The sequence below is a fragment of the Giraffa tippelskirchi genome, chromosome 12 (assembly GCF_054371585.1).
Source record: "Giraffa tippelskirchi isolate mGirTip1 chromosome 12, T2T-mGirTip1v1.2.pri, whole genome shotgun sequence".
Classification (NCBI taxonomy): Eukaryota; Metazoa; Chordata; class Mammalia; order Artiodactyla; family Giraffidae; genus Giraffa; species Giraffa tippelskirchi.
The window spans coordinates 102,872,694-102,892,188 of record NC_137286.1 but is presented as its reverse complement, the minus strand read 5'-3'; the positions used below and the strand labels follow the sequence as shown (position 1 = coordinate 102,892,188).

At 42.3% G+C, this 19,495-nt stretch overlaps 1 protein-coding gene across 2 annotated transcripts in view; it reads right to left on the bottom strand.

Annotated features, from left to right (window-relative positions):
* FLT3 (fms related receptor tyrosine kinase 3) overlaps nucleotides 1-19,495 on the bottom strand; it is a 73,189-nt gene that overhangs the window by 19,465 nt on the left and 34,229 nt on the right. For both annotated transcript variants that reach the window (XM_081549350.1, XM_081549349.1), the window contains exons 5-12: nucleotides 17,908-18,037; nucleotides 14,715-14,842; nucleotides 13,884-14,023; nucleotides 13,633-13,786; nucleotides 12,212-12,380; nucleotides 2,850-2,953; nucleotides 1,780-1,888; nucleotides 1,349-1,527 (exon numbers count right to left, since the gene is read on the bottom strand). In XM_081549350.1, coding sequence (XP_081405476.1) covers nucleotides 1,349-1,527; nucleotides 1,780-1,888; nucleotides 2,850-2,953; nucleotides 12,212-12,380; nucleotides 13,633-13,786; nucleotides 13,884-14,023; nucleotides 14,715-14,842; nucleotides 17,908-18,037 — 1,113 coding nt within the window. The remainder of the gene's footprint in view (nucleotides 1-1,348; nucleotides 1,528-1,779; nucleotides 1,889-2,849; nucleotides 2,954-12,211; nucleotides 12,381-13,632; nucleotides 13,787-13,883; nucleotides 14,024-14,714; nucleotides 14,843-17,907; nucleotides 18,038-19,495) is intronic.

Genomic DNA, 19,495 nt, shown 5'->3' with positions numbered 1-19,495 from the left:
GGCCATGTTCATATAAAGGACACTTCCCTCCCAGAAAATTTTAGATGATTCTGAACCCATTTTATTTATTTATTTGGCCATGCCCTAAGGCATGTGGGATCTTAGCCCCCTGACCAGGGATGGAACCCATGCCCCCTGCATTGATGCACAGAGTCTTAACCACGGGGCGGCCAGGGAAGTCCCTCTGAGCCCAAATGACAAATCATTTACTAGGAGTTTAAGGATTACATCTATTTAAACCCATAGGATAGTCAAGCCAGATTAAAAAAAAAGAAGTCTGTCTACCATATATAAAATATATCAACAACACAGTCCTAGGATATAGCACAGGGGACTATATTTAATATCTTGTAATAAACTATAATGGAAAAGAATCTGAAAAGTCAAACATGTGACTGAATCAAGAATGTTTGTCTGCTATACATCAAGTAGATAAGCAACATGGTCCCACTGTACAGCAAAGGGAGCTATCAGCATATTCTGTATTTTGTAATAAACTATAATGGAAAAGAATCTGAAAAAGAATAGACATATAAAACTGCATCACTTTGCTGTACATGCAAGACTAACACAACATTGTAAGTCAACTATACCTCAATTTGAAAAAAAAAGAAACTTGTGTTCCCACAATGAAGCTGTCATATGAATGTAGGGAAGTTAGTTTGGGGATGCTGGTGATTCTAAACCATTAGTGTAGGCGGCCAGGTTTCAGAATTGCTTAATTTCAGAGGGCTCTAAATATCAAACCAAAAATGATACAACAGCAGGCTAAAAGGCAAATAAGGAGATTAACTGAAAGAGAAAGTGGTAGAGACTCCAAATTACTAAATCTATCTCCCTGGATCTGGATCTCTGTTGGTTGTTGCTGTTGTTCAGTCGCTAAGTTGCATCCGACTCTTTGCGACCTCAGGGACTGTAACCCACCAGGCTCCTCTGTCCATGGGATTCTCCAGGCAAGAACCTGGGTTCTCCAGGTTGCCATTTCCTTCTCCAGGGGATCTTTCTGATCCAGGGATCAAACTCGAGACTCCAGCTTGGCAGGCAGATTCCTTACCACTGAGCCACCAGGGTTGTCAGGGTAGATGCCCACTATACCAGGAGTTTGGGGTTCTACCCACATTACCTGAATTCATGAGTTAAAGTAACATCAGTAGAAGTCACTCTGCCCTTAAACTACAGAACAGGTATATTCAGTGGGGATTCCTGCCTGACTCAAAAAGCCTTCTCATCTCACACACTGAACCTACACGCTCTTATAAAACTCCCCCAAATAAAAGCGAAAGACAGGGCCTAACTTCTAGTGGGGAATTTCTGAAGATGGTGTGTTTCAATAGCGACTGCTCTCTACCTGGTGAGCTCAGAAGGATTGTCTCACAGGACGTGCCCAGGGCGTTGTAGGCACAACACTTCACCAGGAACCCTTTGATGGCCTCGCTCATGTTCAGCGTGCTGCTCGATATCCACTGTCCAAACACTTTCCTGTTGGCCTTTTTATTCCAAATTCCTTCTGTGATTTCTTCTGTGCAGCTGAAAAGAAATGGCAGAGAAGTCAGAGGGGCATGGCTGTCATCAGACTGGAAGTGAGGGTTTCTCTAATGGTGTCTGTAAGAGACACATCTATTATAGGTTATCAGAAACAATCTATGATCATTGAGAATTATGGTCGACTAGGAAAGTAAGCATTTGAAATGCTTCAGCGTTTTTTCTTAAACTGAATTCACAAGAAAGTGTCAGTACGTCATGTTCTTCTAACACAAGAGAGGCCAAGGTCCTCATTACTTGGGGGACTTGTCTGAGCACTTCTTCCAGGTCCAAGATGGTATCGGGTACCCATCAGAGGAGCAAGAAGCCTGACTTGCAGATGCCTCGGCCAGCACTTGAGGTTTCTCTGTAGAAAAGAATAGGAAAAACAAGTCCACGGAGTAATGCACTTTTCAGAAAGAGTTTCAAAGTCAGGTTTGTATAGGCTGCCCATGCACTGTAAGCAGTTGTGCTTCTTGGAGGGTGTCTCAGGCAGGACTCAAAGAGGGGGGTCCTTTCCCCTTGTCATGTCACCTTCGGTGCAGGCAGCCCTACCACCTCTCTAGGGGGCACCCCTTCCCGGAGAGAACGCAGATGTAGACTCTAGCTACTTGCTCACCCTAAAATGAGTCTTAGCTTCAGGAGAAGCATCTGCAGAAAAAATCCAACAAAGGGTACTCTCCTTTTTTCACAGACAAAAGAAACAAAAACTATTAAAACAGCTAAATGGCAGGTAGTATAACTTGTGGCCTTTTCTTAACATGATCTTTCAAAGTACTAAAACCAATAAAGTGACACACTAAAGCACCTTCAGAGAGGACATGGACTCAGCATCTTAACTTAAAAGGATGAGCCCAGAAAGAGGTCTGTGTATCAACAGAGCCAGGAGATATGAAAGTACAATTTCAGAACACTTTCACAGGTCAAAACAGTTTCATCACACTCCTTCCCTAAGCCCTTGCTTAGCTCTTTCTGGTCCGAGTTAATACATCATGAAGGAGTCACAAGAGTGAAATAAAACTTCTTGACTACTTCACTTCTGTTTTTTTTTTAAATTTCAATTTATTTATATTTAACTGGAGGATAATTGCTTCACAATATTGTGTTGTTTCTGCCATACATCAACATGAATCAGCCGTAGGTATATGTACATCCCCTCCCTCTTGAACCTCCTCGCACCTCCCACCCCGTCCCACCCCTGTAGGTTGTCACAGAGCCCCAGTTTGAGCTCCCTGCCTTATATAGCAAATCCCCCTGTCTGTCTAATTTTATATGGTAATGTATGTCTCCATGCTACTCTCTCCATTCATCCCACCCTCTTCACTTACTTCTTATATTCAGTGTGAACTCTTTTGTGAACTGGGCATCATCATTTTCTGCATGGAAGATATACTGTCCTGGCTGATGTTTATGGTTGCAAAACTTTGATATGCTGTTGGAAAAAGAGTTAAAGACAGACTTAGCCAGATTCTTTGAGGAGATGCTGAAATGAGAGTGATGGTGTGCTTGGGAAGAGTCTCCCTGGAGACACTTGAGTCTCTCAAGCTCAAAGGACAGGAGGTGTCTTCACTTGCTACTTAAAGTGTGGTCCACAAACAGGCAGCATCAACTGAGAATTTGTTAGAAATACAAAGTCTGAGCCCACCCCACCCCCCAACACCTACTGACTGAGAGTCTGCATTTTAAGATGATTTCCATGTAATTCACATGCACATTAAAGGCTGAGAAGCACTGATCCAGGCTGGGGCTCCTAAGAGAAACAAGAAGGTTCCAACCACTATGGTTACATCCATTCCAGACTGGTCTGACTTCCCAGAAACATGGGAAAACCTTGGCAGGCACAGAGCCCATGACCTCTCAACTTCCTGGAAGGACAGCTCTCTGATGTTGGTCCAAGACAGGACCTATGACCAGCCCTTGACTCCTATAGCAATTAACAGCGATGAGGGCTCAAATCCACTGAGTTTGTCCAGAAATCTCTGGGTGGTCTCAGCAGGCTCTAGTATCTACTTGGAGTGCTCATCCATCATACCTACCAAGTATCTGGTATTGGGGATTACCTGTCATACCTACCAGGTACCTCGTGCAGGGGATCAAGTGGGGCCAACTGATCAGGGACCCCGGAAAACAACCTAATTATTTAGACCTGATGGAGAAAGCAGGGAGGGGATGCTGTGGACTCCTAAGCAGGAGAGGAAAGTTATGAACAGTATTTCAGTTTAGAGTGAAATGCAGCAGAAAAGTGTATGGGAGGGAAGTCTGGAAGTAGTTGTTCAAATAACTCAGCAAGTCCTTCATTCATTCATGGATTCACTCATTCATTCTCCCATCAATGGCACAGGCTGTTTGTGGGAGGAATTTGGGATACAACAGGCAGTCAGAAAAATCATGTTTCCTTTCTCACAGAATGTAGAATTTGAAGGCAGACAAGTAAATATGCAGCTACGGTACAATGTGGGAAGTCGTAGGAGAGGAGAAGTAAAAGGTCAGATTTGAGAACTCAGAGTGTGAAAAGATGAGTGTTGTCGAAGGCAGGGAAAACGGAGAGGGAGCGGAAACAGCCAACCTAAGAGGCACCAGGATTACGAGAGGCAGCAGGTGCTGGCCCAGATGTGAAGATGAAGGCGAGAACAGAATCCCAGCTGATTCCTGAGTCGAACCACCCACCTAGCAACCGACAGAGCAGCTTCTGAGTACTGGTTTACCTGACGCCAACATTCTGCAACCTTAACTTGGAAGCTCAAAGGTAATTCTGACTGTGGACAGTGATGGGAGATTCCATTTCCTACCAAGTGAGCATCTAACAAGCTTTTTGTTTGCCTCGTTAATAAGAAGGCTGAAGAGGCAGAAAGGGGACTTTCTTATCTTGACCTACTTCTGGACAACGAGAAGGAAATGGTTGCTGCAGTGGAAAATGACAGAAAGATGGGGGGAAAGCCAAATTATAACTTTAGGGGGAAAAGTAAGCAACACTACATGCAACTCCCAGACTTTACGAAGGCAGGGTTTAAGTGGTCCGAGAAGAGAGAGATGTGAGCTTCCATAAGGGAAAATGTAATTCTCACTGGACAATAGCCAAAGACTCTGAAAAGGAACAAGAGATTAAAAGTGAAGCCAGTCTGGCTGGCCAGGGACCGTGCTAAAAGCATCATTCAATTTGATAAAGAAATGACCAATACAACAGTTGATAACTGCGTAGACCAAAGCAACCTGGTTTGTCTTTTTTTTTTCTTTTTTAAAGTGGAGACTGCATTGTTTTTATATTTTTTCAGCTGCACCACGGGCATGTGGAATCCTAGTTCCCTGACCAGGGATCGAACATTGGAAGTGTAGAGTCTTAACCACTGGACTGCCAGGGAAATCCCAGAAATTCTTTTTTGAACGGTTTCCCTCCTAAGTCTCTTGTGCTGTCTGAATAGAGACTGATTTGCCATGGATAGATGAGATAGAATCTGAAACATTCTCACTCTTCCAGGTAGGAAACTGGTCACAGAAACAGCCCGGACAAAAAAATTGAATATTCAGGTCCTCCTCAACCACTTGTCCGCTTGTCCTATTTATGGCAGTTGACCCCTGCAAGGGCAATGACTGCAGTGCTGACCCTCCCCTGGAAATTCCAGGACGACTAACCAGTTAGGACCAGGGAGTTTCAAAACTTCCTCTTTCCCTGGGACTTTTCTGAAAATGGCCAGCAGGCAGGAGATGGGAGATCAGGAAACCAGTTCACGGTGAAACACCTTTGGTGACTAAGATGTATTCTCAGTACAACTATGAGAAGGGATTTCTCCTCTGTTACGAGCAAAATGCAGGTGATTTTCAGTTTTCATTTAGTGGCCAGAGGGGAGAAGTTGAGAAGGCACAGGTCTTTCCAGCAGCACAGGGAGTAATTTCACTAGAAAGAAGGCTTTGTTCAAAGAGCAAGGGATGATGAAAGACAAACTGGAGGACGGGGAATAATAAAGTGCAGGTTGGGGAAGCTGAGAGCTTCTGAAACTGGAGAGCTGGGGGCTGGCAAGACCGAGGGACTCCACGTGGCACTGGGAGGCCCCATCAGGAGACCCTGCCCATTCAGACGGCGGGGTGTGGAGCGGGCACAGTTCACTAAAGTTGAACCCAGTCCGCACACGTTTCTGTCCAGGGTCAGACACAGGGGCGGGAGAGCTGCTGCTGATTTTATGTCACTCAACATGATACTAAGCTCACTTTTATTTTATTTCAGGGCAGCCCAGAATCCTGGGGAAATGTAATCATTAAAAACCCAATAGTGGGCACTTCCCTGGCAGTCCAGTGGTGAAAACTCCATGCTTCCAATGCAGGGGGCGTGGGTTCGATCCCTGGTTGGGGAACTTAAGATGACACATGCCTTGTGGCCAAAATATAATAAAAGAAAAATTTCAAAACATTTTTTTTTTTAAACATTTTAAACCAAGAAAAATCCCCAATAGTGAAGCATGGCACATTTCAAAAGGAGGCACACTTTTATTTCTAAATAAGCAAAGAGCACACCTGGACGTTTGTTCTCTTACACACTGGTTGTGAGAATCTTGAACATTTGAAATGAGCTGGTGTCCAGAAGCAGTACCAGAGTGATGGTTACAAACACAGGCTTTGACTCTGCTATCACCTGGGCTTCCCTGGTGGCTCAGTCAGTAAAGCATCTGCCTGCAATGTGGGAGACCGAGGTTCCATCCCTGGGTCAGGAAGATCCTCTGGAGAAGGGAATGGCAACCCCACTCCAGTATTCTTGCCTGGAGAATCCCGTGGACAGAGGAGCCTGGTGGGCTCTAATCCATGGGGTCACAAAGAGTCGGGCATGACTGAGCGACTAATGTATACCGCTATCGTCCAGTGGTGTGACCTTGGACAAGTCACTGAACCTCTCTCTTCTGGTTCCCTTATCTGCAAAATGAAGATAGTATCTACCTTGTATGGTTGTTAGAGTAGTTTTTGTTAAATTTTTATTAAAGCAGTTTTGCATAAACTACTTATAACAGTGCCTAGTTGTTGTTCAGTCACTAAGTCGTGTCCGACTCTTTGCAACCCCATGGACTGTAGCCCACCAGGCTCCTCTGTCTGTGGGATTTTCCAGGCAAGAATACTGGAGTGGGTTACCATTTCTTCCTCCAATGATTGCGCCTAGCACATAGTAAACATGATAAACGTGTTAGATCATCATTACTATGAGGCTTATTAAGTCTGTGAATCATTTTGAATAAAAAAGACATTTAGAAGCTTTATTCTGGGTTATACCTTGTGAGAAAGTCACATTAAAACAAAGATGCAAAGAAAAACAAAAAAAAAACTCAAGTAAATGCCCATCAAGGAGTTAGTCAAAATAAAATCTTCTGAAAAGTGAAATACCATGTAGCCAAAAAAGTGATCATGTAAATAATAATACACTTATTAACATAGCAAGAGATGATATTTTAAAGGGAAAAATCGGGTGACAAATGGCACAATTAATTTCATGTTTATACAAAAATCTATACCTCTGTTTCTATCATGGCAGTTACGTAGACAAAGTCTGAAATATAAACCCTGGTGGTGGAATTGCTTTATAAGGTGTTATATCTTTTTTCTTTTTAAGGCAATTTCAGAAAATAAGAGTGAATGAAAGGGACCGACTTTGCCCGAGGTCTGGGGTAAGTAACATAACCTGTTTCCATATTTCATAAAATGGGATGGTGAGGATCAAATGAGACGATCTGTGTAAAGGACTTTGCATATTGGCACATCGCAAGGGCTCAAAGAAGTTTCTTTTGTTCTCAGTGAGGCTCCATAACCTGGTTAATACCTTACAACTGAGCGGGCAGGATATGGTTGGAAATTCCCACAGTTCACTACAGGCAAACACCTTCCCCTCGTTTTTGTTACACTCAGGGCTCATCTCCTTAGGGAACCAAAACAGTCTTTCCAAAGAAGCTCCATGCAATCCTGTAATCATACATATCATTTGTTGACTTGAGAGCTGGCTTTTCTGTTTGTCCTGAGAAGGACCGTGGCTCATCACCCAGAACCCACACTCCACCATACCGCTGGTACCAGGAAGCGCTCAGTTAATGCCCGTTGTGGGCAGAACTCAGACTGGTAGAGTTGGAAAATTATATATTTCAGGAAAAAAGAAAATACGGGAATCTGGCATGCCTAAGGAGAGTCTCTCAGAAGAGACTGTTTAAATAATTACAACATCCTAATCAGTTGTTTTCGGGGGGTATGTGTGTGTTTAACCATGAAATTAGGAAAAACTAAGGCAGATTTATTTATCAGTCTACAGAGATAGGAAATTAAGCAAACGAACAGATAAAGTATCCTAGAACCTTTTTCCAAGACCTGGTTATCAGGGCTGCTGGAAAGTTACAATTTCATAAAACGTAAACATAAAGGCAAACCCTAATAAACTCTGTGCAATATTTGAGGAAGTAAATTGGAGAAATGAAGCTGTGAAGGTGGGGGAAGCTGCTCGATTTCTGGCACACACACGACCACACCAAAGCTTTTTCAGGAGTACTGTTATTACGAGACCTTTCGGTTACACAGAAAAACTGGTGGCACTTTGCTTCTAAAGTCCTCTCCTGCCACATGATGAAAATTCTGTACTTCCATCAACAAAATTCAGTTTGACTGAGTAGTTGAAACTGGGTGGTGAGTAAAGGATGCTCACTGTACTATCCCCTGAGTTCATTAGCAGATTGGGAACTCTTTATAATAAAAAATGGAAAAGAACTCAGAATTTAGTCTGCATCCCCAATTACAACACAGAGCCTCATGCAGAGAGCAGAAGACATTGAGAGTGCTTGTGCTCAATTTTTTTGGTCGTTCATCTTTTATTCAATATTTTGAGTGTCTTTTTCATGATGAAGGAGGCTCTATCTTACCTGGGATTGTGAATCAAGTGGGCCATCACACTCACTGCATCATTTTCATCGATTAATATTGTAGCTCTTCAAGAACTTTTTAAATAAACACTGAGTGTTAGGTGTTGTGGTTAAGTGCGCACTTTGAGTTGATTTCTGGGAAGTGATGATGAATTCATTCATTTACTAAATTCCTGGTGACTGTTTACTAAATAGCTGTTGCCTTGTACAATAGCACAAGGCATTGTACAACGCCTTTCTAAAAAGACGGAAAAATGACAGCGCCTATCCCCACAGTGGGATTCAACACACAAGAGGCTAACTGTATCACTTGATAACTAGGGGTGAGAGATACACATCACTATAGGTGTCAGGATCTTCCCTAATTTATCCATTTAGCTGCCTCTTGAAGATAACTGCTTGGGGTCAGGGGTGCAGGTTGTGATCACGGAATGAAACCAGATTAACTAGATTGGTCTAAGACCCATATATATCAGAGACACGGTCCTCTAATCAGTGAGTCTGTCAAATCTTAAGAATGGAGCCAGCTGTCACCAGCACAAATAGCAACAACCTCCCAGGTGGCCCCTGGCACTTAAATGTGCCTACATAACTTGAAGGAGTTGAGGGGGAGACATCACCTTGTTCACGCTTGTAGCCCCTGACGGCACTGAGCCCATTGAGAAGGTATTAAAGGAATATTTGTTGAACTAAATTGAACTGATCATCTATCTCTTTGAATCAATTTTGCAAGAGAATCCTGTAGAACTAAGAGCTTCTCTGACACTGGGTGACAACATACAGAACAGGGAAAGGGACAGCACAACATCCAAACACAAGTAGTCAACTCAACTAGCAGGAGAAGGACTGACCCCCTACCTTCTATTTTCAAAAGTTTGATGGTTCAGAATAAGGGTTGATGACAATGGGGTGACGCCCCCTTTCAAGGCAGTGTCTCTCAACCACAGTAACTTTTTCTCACCAGGGGACGTCCAGCAATGTCCGCAGATATTTTAGGTTGTCACAAGTGGGGTTAGTGGTGCTACTGACATCCATAGGGTGGAGACCAGGGACTCAGCAGAATATCCTACCACATATAGGAAAGACCCCATCACCACCACCCCCAGCACCCTGAGTGGAGAATTACCCAGCCCAGGATGTCAACAGTCTGTTGTTGAGAAGCCCTAAGTTAGGGGACTGTGAGTCCATCCAAAGACTGCCTTCTCAATTACTTTAAAAATGAATGCTTTGAACATTAGGAGGTTTGGGCAAGAGAGGATAGACGGTTCCATGCAAACTCTGCATTATAGAGTGCTTTTTAAAACGCACACAAGGGACTTTCCTGGTGGTTCAGTGGCTAAGACTCCACACTCCCAATGCAGGGGTCCTGGGTTCAATCCCTGGTCATGGAAATAGATCCCACATGCCTCAACTAACACCTGGCACAGCTGAATGAACAAGTAAAACAAATATTTTAAAAATTATCTGACTTCTAAAGTAAAAGATCTTTAAAAAAAATAAAAAAGCAAACAAGGATCAGCTACAAATCACTTTGGGGTATAGAACAGCATGGTCATCAGGGAACAGAAGAATCAAGATGAAGAGCCTGAATTTCGCTGGTGGTCTAGTGGTTAAGAATCCACCTGCCAATGAAGGGGATATGGGTTCAATCCCTGGCCTGGGAAAGATTCCACATGGCGTGGGGCAACCGATCCGGCATGCCCTAGAGCCCACGGCTCTTCAACAAGAGACACCATCTCAATAGGAAGCCTGAGCACCTCGACCAAGAACAGCCACCACTTTATGCAACTAGAGAAAGCCCGTGCACAGCAACAAAGACCCAGCCCAGTCAAAATTACATAAATAAAACATTTTTTTAAAAGATTAAAAGAGCTTAACTCTGACTCGTCTCCTAGACCTGTGCCATCCAACAGGAATATAATGCAAGCCACGTGCATAATTTTAAAGTTTCCAGTTAGCTACCTAAAAGAGTGAAAAGGAGTAAACAGTAATGACAGATTTATTGAACTTAATATATCTAAAATACTATCATCTTAACATATAATCAAGATAAAAATTATTGAGATATTTTACATCCTATTTCTCATACTAAGTCCTGAAAACCTGATGTGCATGTTAGAGACACAGTGCATCTCCACTGGGGCCAGTCAAACGTCAAGCTCTCAACAGCCACGTGTGGCTGGTGGATCCGTACTGCACAGCCCAGGACCAGACCTGTGACAAGAATCACCAGAGTTTCTCATTAAACACATAGACTCTGGATGCAATATGCCTCTGAGATTACTCAAGCGTAGTTATTAAACAGCAAAGGTAATAGGTGCACCCCGGAGAACCAGCTCCTGACCGTAGTTTCTTTTGTAACTGAACTTTTACTATCTAAACTCAACAGCCAGCAACTAGCAAAGGAGATTAATCCAAGCCCTGACATGGCACCTTGAAACAACGTTCAGCTGTGCTTCACCTGTCCTGCAAGTCAGCTGTAATGTCAAGAAAAATATATTTTGATGGTGAAAACCACCGCAGAATCAGTATATTGTGATAAAAATTGCAACAAGAATATACTGTGTAGTATTCTTTTAAAAATGTAGCCTTGGGGCATTATGCCCCAATTTTGGTTCATCATGTTTGAAATGGGAGCAAGGAATCCATGTTTTTAATATCCACCTAGATAGTTCCTATACAGTTGGTTTATGGATGCACGATGAGAATCAGTGGTTTACCATAAACCCATCGACTCACTTAAGACATGACAGGTGCCTCTCAGCTCATAGTCTATCCTGAAACCATTGTTATCAGGGATTAGTTTTAAGAGATAAGAAGCATCAGAGCCATAGGATATACAAGGAAGAGCTGTTTTTTTGAGGGAGAAAGAGAGATAAATTCAGGGTTTGGGATTAACACATACCCACTACTATATGTAAAATAGGTTAACAACAGGACCTACTGTTTAACACAGGGAACAGCACTCAATATCTTGTAATAATCTGTAATGGGAAAGAAGCTGAAAAAGAATATATATGTATGTATAAGAGGCTTCCCTAGTGGCTTCCCACTGGTAAAGTATCCACCTGCTAATGAAAGAGACTCAGGTTCAGTCCCCGGGTGGGGAAGATCCCCTGGAGAAGGAAATGGCAACCCACTCCAATATTCTTGCCCGGAGAATCCCATGGGCAGAGGAGCCTGGCAGGTTACAGTCTGTGGGGTTGCAAAGGAGTCCGACATGACTTAGCGATTACACAACAAAAAATATGTGTATAAATGAAACTGTGATGTACACCTGAAACTATCATAACATTGCAAATTAAGTATCCTTCAACTTTAACAATATGTTGATTTTTATTTTCCAAAGAGGGACTGAAGGATTTCTCCCATAAGAGAAACTTGAGTGTGGTTGGACAAACCCCCAGGAAAATGAGATTTTCCTTCAGCATTTATCCTTGGGCTATGTCTGTGTTTTTTTTTTTTTTTTAAAAAACTCAAATCAATATACCTATAGGTAGTGTTTTCTGTTTTTCAAGGGTTTTACTTCCTCAGTCATCTCTGCCAAGGGGCTGAGAGAGACTTCGTGTACCAGTAGCACATACCCTCAAATAGGAAGTAACTATCGGGTGACTCAGAAAACGCCGGACTCAAACTGATAATGGTTCTTTCTGTTTTTTGTAAGTAGGTTACACTCTCTGAACTGATTAAAGAGTTGTCATTGTGCCATCAAGTCTGCTGCTTTCTTCCTTGTCTTCCATATCAACATGATAGCACGTTAACTCAAGGGTAACCAGAAGGGTCTGGCCAAGAATGAGCATGCCTCCTGGACTCACCTGTACCCATCATCCAGGCCACTTTGCTCACAAGGAAATGATTTTTGAGAGAAGGTCCACGTACATCTGATTTGTGGGTATGCTTTAAACCTGACAGAAAAACAAAACTCTTCATACTGGTCAATTTCATAATCTTCATTTGATTTGGAAACATTTATAAATCCCTTTTCTGTAAAAAAAAAAAAAAAAAAAGAAAGCATTTCTAAATTAGATAATGAGATTCATATGGAAATATATTGAGAAGATAAATTTTTATTCATCAGTTTTTTGCAAGAAAACTGAGATTTGATAGCCCAACAAGAAACATATGAGTCCTGTCCCCAGTTAGAAGCCTGAGCATATCACCTTCTGATTCCACTCAGAATTAGATGTGAATAATTGATGCTCTTCCCATAGAAACGTGTAAAGACATCTACTGATTTTGCATACAACTTCAAGGGATTGGAGGACTCCCCCAGCCTGGTGACCCATGGACACAGAGGGACCCACCGACAATCCCTCAGTCAGAACAGCCTCCTCATGACTTATCCCACATAAAAAAATCTCAGGGCACAAATAAAAGAACAGTCTAGCCAGTGATACTCACAAGGTTTCCCTGGGGAATACTTCCCTGTTGGTTTGATAAGAATCATTTTATTTCTCAGCATTTTCAAAGTAGATGGCTAAAGACTGCCACCTACTCTGAGATCACTTTTTTAAAAAAAATTTATTGCAGTCTCTGAGATTACTTAAAGCAGGGTGATTGTCAGATCCTACACAGCCCACCCAAATTTCCATTTCCTCAAGGTTCAGTGGCAAAGAATCCACCTGCCAATGCAGGAGACATGGGTTCAATCCCTGGGTCAGGAATATCCCCTGGAAAAGGAAGCGGCTGCACACTCCAGTATTCTTGCCTGGAGAATCCCATGGACAGAAGAGCCTGGCAGACTACAATACATGGGGTCCCAAAAGAGTTGGACACAACCAAGTGACTAAACAACAAGTATTTGTTGGGTTTTCTCAGCCACTGCTCTCTGCCCTTGAGGGGCAGTTCTCAGGTAGTTCTTAGAACAAGTGCTTATTAATGGTGCATACTGCATCTGGCTCTCTGCCACATCTGAGACTACAAGGATAGAAGGGATTATTCCTGTCCTTAGGAACCTTCCAGCCTATTGGAAGACAAAAATCCACAAACAGAGGGTCACATTACAATGTGATGAGTGCAAAAACAGTGGCATTCAAGCGGGCTCAGGCTCGGTTTAACCAGAAAAGGAAGGGAGGGGGCAGCTTGTATTAATTTCACAAAGCTATCCTATTTCAATTTCTCTCTCAACTTTTTGATACTAACCTTATACTGAAAGCAGAATTTGCAGCACCTACCTTACACTCCACACTAAAACAACTAAAAACACGAGTACAGATTATGTGCGCAGCTGCATTACCTAGGATGGTGACCAAAGCTGATTTACTGGGATGCTCTGAAGAGGAACAAGTGTAATAGCCAGTGTCGTTTCTTCCCACTGATGATACAAAAGCAAACAGAATCCGTATCATAGTTCTGTTTGTGGAATAGGTACTCATCTCAAAGTAGCTGCCCTAGATTTTAATATAAAACAGAGTTTGAATGGAGTGATTTCCACCTGGATTCTTGGTTCATTTTTCTGCATTTCAGAATACAAGCTCATCCTCTCACCTCTTCCAGTGCTTTATTCTCTAATTCCCAGCTGAGCCCGAATCCGTGGTTTATGTGAATGGCTTTACACCTTATCCATAAGGGTTCCCCGACTTTAAGAAATAATTGTGGCGGTGTGGTCTGAGGAGTCTGGTTTAGATCTAGAAGATGAAAAAATCCCGGGTAAGAAAAAAAGTGATTGCCCCCTGCACCACACAATATATCCTGAACATTCTTCAGAATAAAGTTTTAATGATATCTCAGGGCTTTCCTGGGGGCTCAGTGGTAAAGAATCTGCCTGAGACACAGGTTCCATCCCTGGTCCAGGAAGATCCCACATGCTGTGGAGCAACTAAGTCCATGGGTCACAACTACTGAGCTTCTGCTCTAGAGCCTGGGAGCCGCAACTACTGAGCCCATGTGCAGCAACTACTGAAGCCCGCACGCCCTAGAGCCTGTGCTACATAACAAGAGAAGTTACCACAATGAGAGGTCCGTGCACCACAACTAGAGAGTAGCCCTCCATTTGCCGCAACTGGAGAAAAGTCTGTGCACCAACAAAGACCCAGCACAGCCAAAAATAAAATTAATTAATTAATTAATTAAAAAAAAAGATTTTAATGGCATCTTAAATGTTACCAACTATCCCCAAATAAAAGGATCTTTTAGAGATTAAGTAGTCTCTTATGAAGAACTGAGCACAGAAAGAGTTCATAATATTACACTGAAAATGGTCTGAAGGAACTATAGCATTTTTGAAACTGAGTGAGGACCTAAGGGGTGATGATTAGTCCCAGACTGTCTCCGAGGAACAGTCACAGAAAACAGAAGGACACGATATGATGGTCTTACCTATGGTGAAGAGCTTGGTACATTCCCTGCCCAGCTCATTTCTTGCACAGCACCTGATATCTGTTCCAAATAACTCATGGAGGACGCTCTCCTCCTTAGTGACGACAGCTGGACTCTCTCCTTTACAGCTGCAATTGAAAAAGAAATGTCAGTTGACTAAACACCTTTTAAAATGACAAGCGAGTATTCAGAAGAATAACCAGATAAAAGGTGGTAGAGTTTAAGAGCCTGATAAGAAAATAAAGATAGGAGTAGGTCACAGGGCAAACCGATTCATTCTGACGGTGCCCGCACCACCCAACGGAGGTCTTAAGGGAACTAGTGAGTTATTCATCACCTCACCTAATCAGAATAACGCTGGAGAGAATCACATAATAAAAGAGTTCAAAAGGTTTTGAGAAAAGTATGGATACTAAAGGGGAAAGGGGGGTGGGAGGAACTGGGAGACTGGGATTGATATATATACACTATTGATAGTATGTATAAAATAGAAAACAGCATGTGTAAAATAGGTAACAGTATGTATAAAACAGATAACTAATGAGACCATGGGCTTCCCTAGTGGCTCAGAGGTAAAGAATCTGCCTGAAAATGCAGGAGACACGAGTTCAGTCTCTGGCTCAGGAAGATCCCCTGGAGAAGGGAATGGCGACCCACACAACTTAGCGACTAAACAACAAATGAGAACATACTATACAGCTCAGGGAACTCTACTTAATGCTCTGAGGTGACCTGAACGGTGAGGAAATCCAAAAGTGAGGGGATACTTGTATGTCAGATTCATTTTGCTGCACACTAGAAACTAATACAACACGGTAAAGCAACTATACTACATTAAAAATTAATCAAAAAAAAGATTTCGTGTCTGGTGACCCCTTGGTTGTTGTTAAACAGAGAAAACAAATGGAAGAATTGAGAAAAGACAGAAAAGGGGGGGGGTGGCAGTAGAAAATGGAGAAAAGGAAAAGCACAACTAGGTTTTGTGCAACAAGGTGTAGGTATCTTTGAAGCTCTGAAGAGGACAAGCAGAGAGAGGGAGAGAGGCCAGGGTTGCAGAAGTGCCCAGGGTCCCCACAGCTCACAGAGGAGAGGGTGGTGTCACCTGAGAGGTGCCAGCCACACCTGGGGATTTGGGCTTCCCCAGTGGCTCAGCGCTAAAGAATCTGCCTGCGGTACAGGAGACTCAGGTTTGACAAACTCCCCTGGAGGACACGGAAACCCACTCCAGTATCCTTGCCTGGAGAATCCCATGGACAGAGGAGCCTGGCGGGCTACAGTCCATGGGGTCACAAAGAGTCAAGACTGAAGCAGCTTAGCACACGTGCACGGGGACTGGAGGGACTTCTCCCTGCCCTCTCCCACCTCCCTAACTATCACCTTTCCCAAAGCAGCTACAGCTTTTGGAATAGTCACAGCTTTCTGTGATCATATACAGCTTCTGTGTATAGTCACTTTTCTCCTCTTTATCACTTTTCTCCTCTATATCCCAAATATATTCTTTGTTTGTTTACACATTATTCCTTCAGTTTTAAAAATGACAACAATAATTCTTTTTAAATTACAATAATAATTTTTTTGTTTTTGTTTTTGGCTAAGTGGTAAGGGAAATCTTAGTCCCCTGACCAGGATGGAACCTGAGTCCCCTGCATTGGAAGATCAGAGTCTAAACCACTGGACTGTCAGGGAAGTCCCAATAATAATTAATCTTTAAGACAACAATAATTGCTTATTGTAGAAATTTTGGAAAATCCAGGAAAATCCAAAGAAATTTAATTTGCCCATATTCCTACCACCATGAGATGACAACTGTTACTATTTTGCTGTATGTAGCTTTCTAATCTTTTTCTTCTCTGTTCACACATTACATTTATATCTATAGGTAATCTCTTTTTCTTTCAAAATGTGGGATCCCAGTTTTATCATTTGGCAACCTGATTTTTTTTTTTCTCCTTCTCTTTAGTCCCATTTTTCAGTTAAAGCTGTTTAGTACATTTTAATTTGTTCAAACAGCATGAATCGTTACTTTGTGAACACTTAGGTATAACACATTTATAAGGTACTTACTATCTACCAGGCATTGTTCTGTGCGTTTCACGTGTACCGATTCATTTCCTCATCAGAGCGAGCATATAACGTACAGACCGCTACCAGCCCCACGCTTCTAATGAGGTGGGAAGGGGTTAAGAAACTCATTCAAGGCCACACAGATGTAAGCTCAGAAGGGTTCAGACCCAGGCAGATTCTACATCTTCAAACAATCATATCTGCTCTTCCAGAATACATGGAATAAGCACAAATTAAATATTCATTCACAGGGGGTTTTTTACCTATAGGGGATTATACACTAAAACCTGGACCTGGGACTTCCCTGGGGGCCCAGTGACTAAGACTCCACGCATCCTATGTAGGGGGCCAGGGATCCATATCCATGCATCCTATCCAGGGGTCAGGGAACTAGATTCCGCATGCCTCAACTAAGACTCAGTGCAGCCAAGTAAGATAAAATTAGTAAGTAAAAAATTTAAAAGTCTGGACCTTTTTTTTTAAAAAAAAATTAAACAACCATTTATGACTTTACTTATTTATTTGGCTGTGCTGGATCTGTGCTGCTGTGTGGGCTTTCTCTGTAGTTGTGGTGGCTGGGGGCTACTCTCTAGCTGGGGTGTTCCAGCTTCTCACTGCAGTGGCTTCTCTTGTTGCGGAGCACGGGCTCTAGGGCGTGCAGGCTTCTGTCGTTGCTGCATGTGGATTCAGTAGTGGTGGCTCCCAAGCTCTAGAGCACAGGCTCAATATTGTGGCTCCTGGGCTTAGGTGCTTGATCAGGGATCGAACCCGTTTCTTTCGCATTGGCAGATGGTTCTTTACTTCTGAGCCACCAGGGAAGCCCTGGACCTTTCTTTTTCCCCCAACAAACTGCTCAGAGAGTCAACAACCCTGTAACTTAAAGGGCGTTTATTCATGTCCTGTGATATGCAGGGAGGGTCCTACAGGTCAGTGACATGACCAATGGGGGGCTCCAAAGGCCCCCTCACTAAGACATCCCCCTCTCTCCCCCGGGAAGTCCATACCAATCATGCTTTAAAAGGCCATGTTTCTTGTTAACATGGTGATAACTTGTACATACAGTATGATGTCAACTATATTATAAAAAGACCGCAACAGTGAAGTCATAAGAGCCGTTCTAACGTCATACCTGTCACTCTGTGAATCGCAGAACACCCATTCCACTGTTGGTTCTGGAACACTCTCTGAGATGCAGACCAAGGCGTCCTGATTTTCCATTTTTCTAAAGTAAGGTTTTCTCAGTGTGTAAAGCAGTGTATCTAAAGCATTATAAATTATTCATGTTTTAATATTAAAAATGTTTCATATGAAAAACATTAAAAAAAAAGTAACTGTCTTAGTCTCTTCAAAAGAAGAATTCTACATCAAGAAAAATGGATCTATACTATAGCACTATCTTCCACTCCACTCCATATATATACAATAACATAGACCCTCCTCACCAATACATTAAACTCCACTCAGGCCGAAATGCTGACTGGCATTTATTCTCTTAGCTAATGTCTTTGGCTATTTCATGAATCCAAAAACAACTTAAGTCTAGTGGAGGGAAGCCAGGTAAAAACACAAATATCAATATGCATGGGGAAAAGAAGAGCAGAAATAACATAAAGTTTATAACACATACTAATCTAGTTTTGAGGCTCAGCTTTCTGCCCACATGGAGAAGGGAATAGCAACCCACTCCAGTATTCTTGCCTGGAGAATCCCTATGGACAGAGGAACCTGGCAGGCTACAGTCCATGGGGTCGCAACGAGTCAGACATGACTGAGAAACTCACACTTTCTGCCCACAATTTTATCTAGAACTAGGCAGAAATATAGTTGAACGGAGATAGAATTGAAACAAAATTAAGAGGTTTATTTTAGCCTCTTATTCACATTGAACCTCCCCCCTCCCCCTTCCTCCTATCTTCCCCTCCCCCTCCCCACGGTGCTTATCATATCAACTCTACTTCTGCTTGGAACCCTTAGCGACAGGAGTTCATGACCTCCCAGAGTAGATCCTTCCAGTTTGGAACCTTTTTTTTTTTTTAAGAAAAAAGGCTAAATTTCAATCTTCTCCCTTATAATCAATTGTTTTAAAATACTATAATACTTTATATATATATATATATACACCAAAGATACACAAAAAGTAAATTTTGAAGCATAATAAACAAAAATGAAGATCCATGGACCCATGCTCTACTTAATAACTGGAATAATCATAAATACCTTTGAATCTACTTTCGTGTTTCTCTCCATGTCTCGACCCTAGGTTAACTTTATCCTGAATTTTGTTTGTCATTCTCATACTTTAAAAATTGTCTGTACCACATAGATGGGTGGCCCCAAACAATATATTGGTTTGTTTGCTTGTTTCTGGACTTCAACATGTGCAATCACTCAATATGCAGTCCTTCACAATTTCAGTTATTCATCCAACCTTATTTTTAAGACTCATCCATGGTTTTGCATGCATGTAGCTATGCTTAATTCAAAACTCTTGATGAAAGGGAAAGAGGAGAGTGAAAAAGTTGGCTTAAAGCTCAACATTCAGAAAACTAAGATCATGGAATCTGGTCCCATTACTTCATGGCAAATGGATGGGGAAACAGTGGAAACAGTGACAGACTTTATTTTTGGGAGCTCCAAAATCACTGCAGATGGTGAGTGCAGCCATGAAATTCAAAGACGTTTGCTCCTTGGAAGAAAAGTTATGACCAATGTAGACA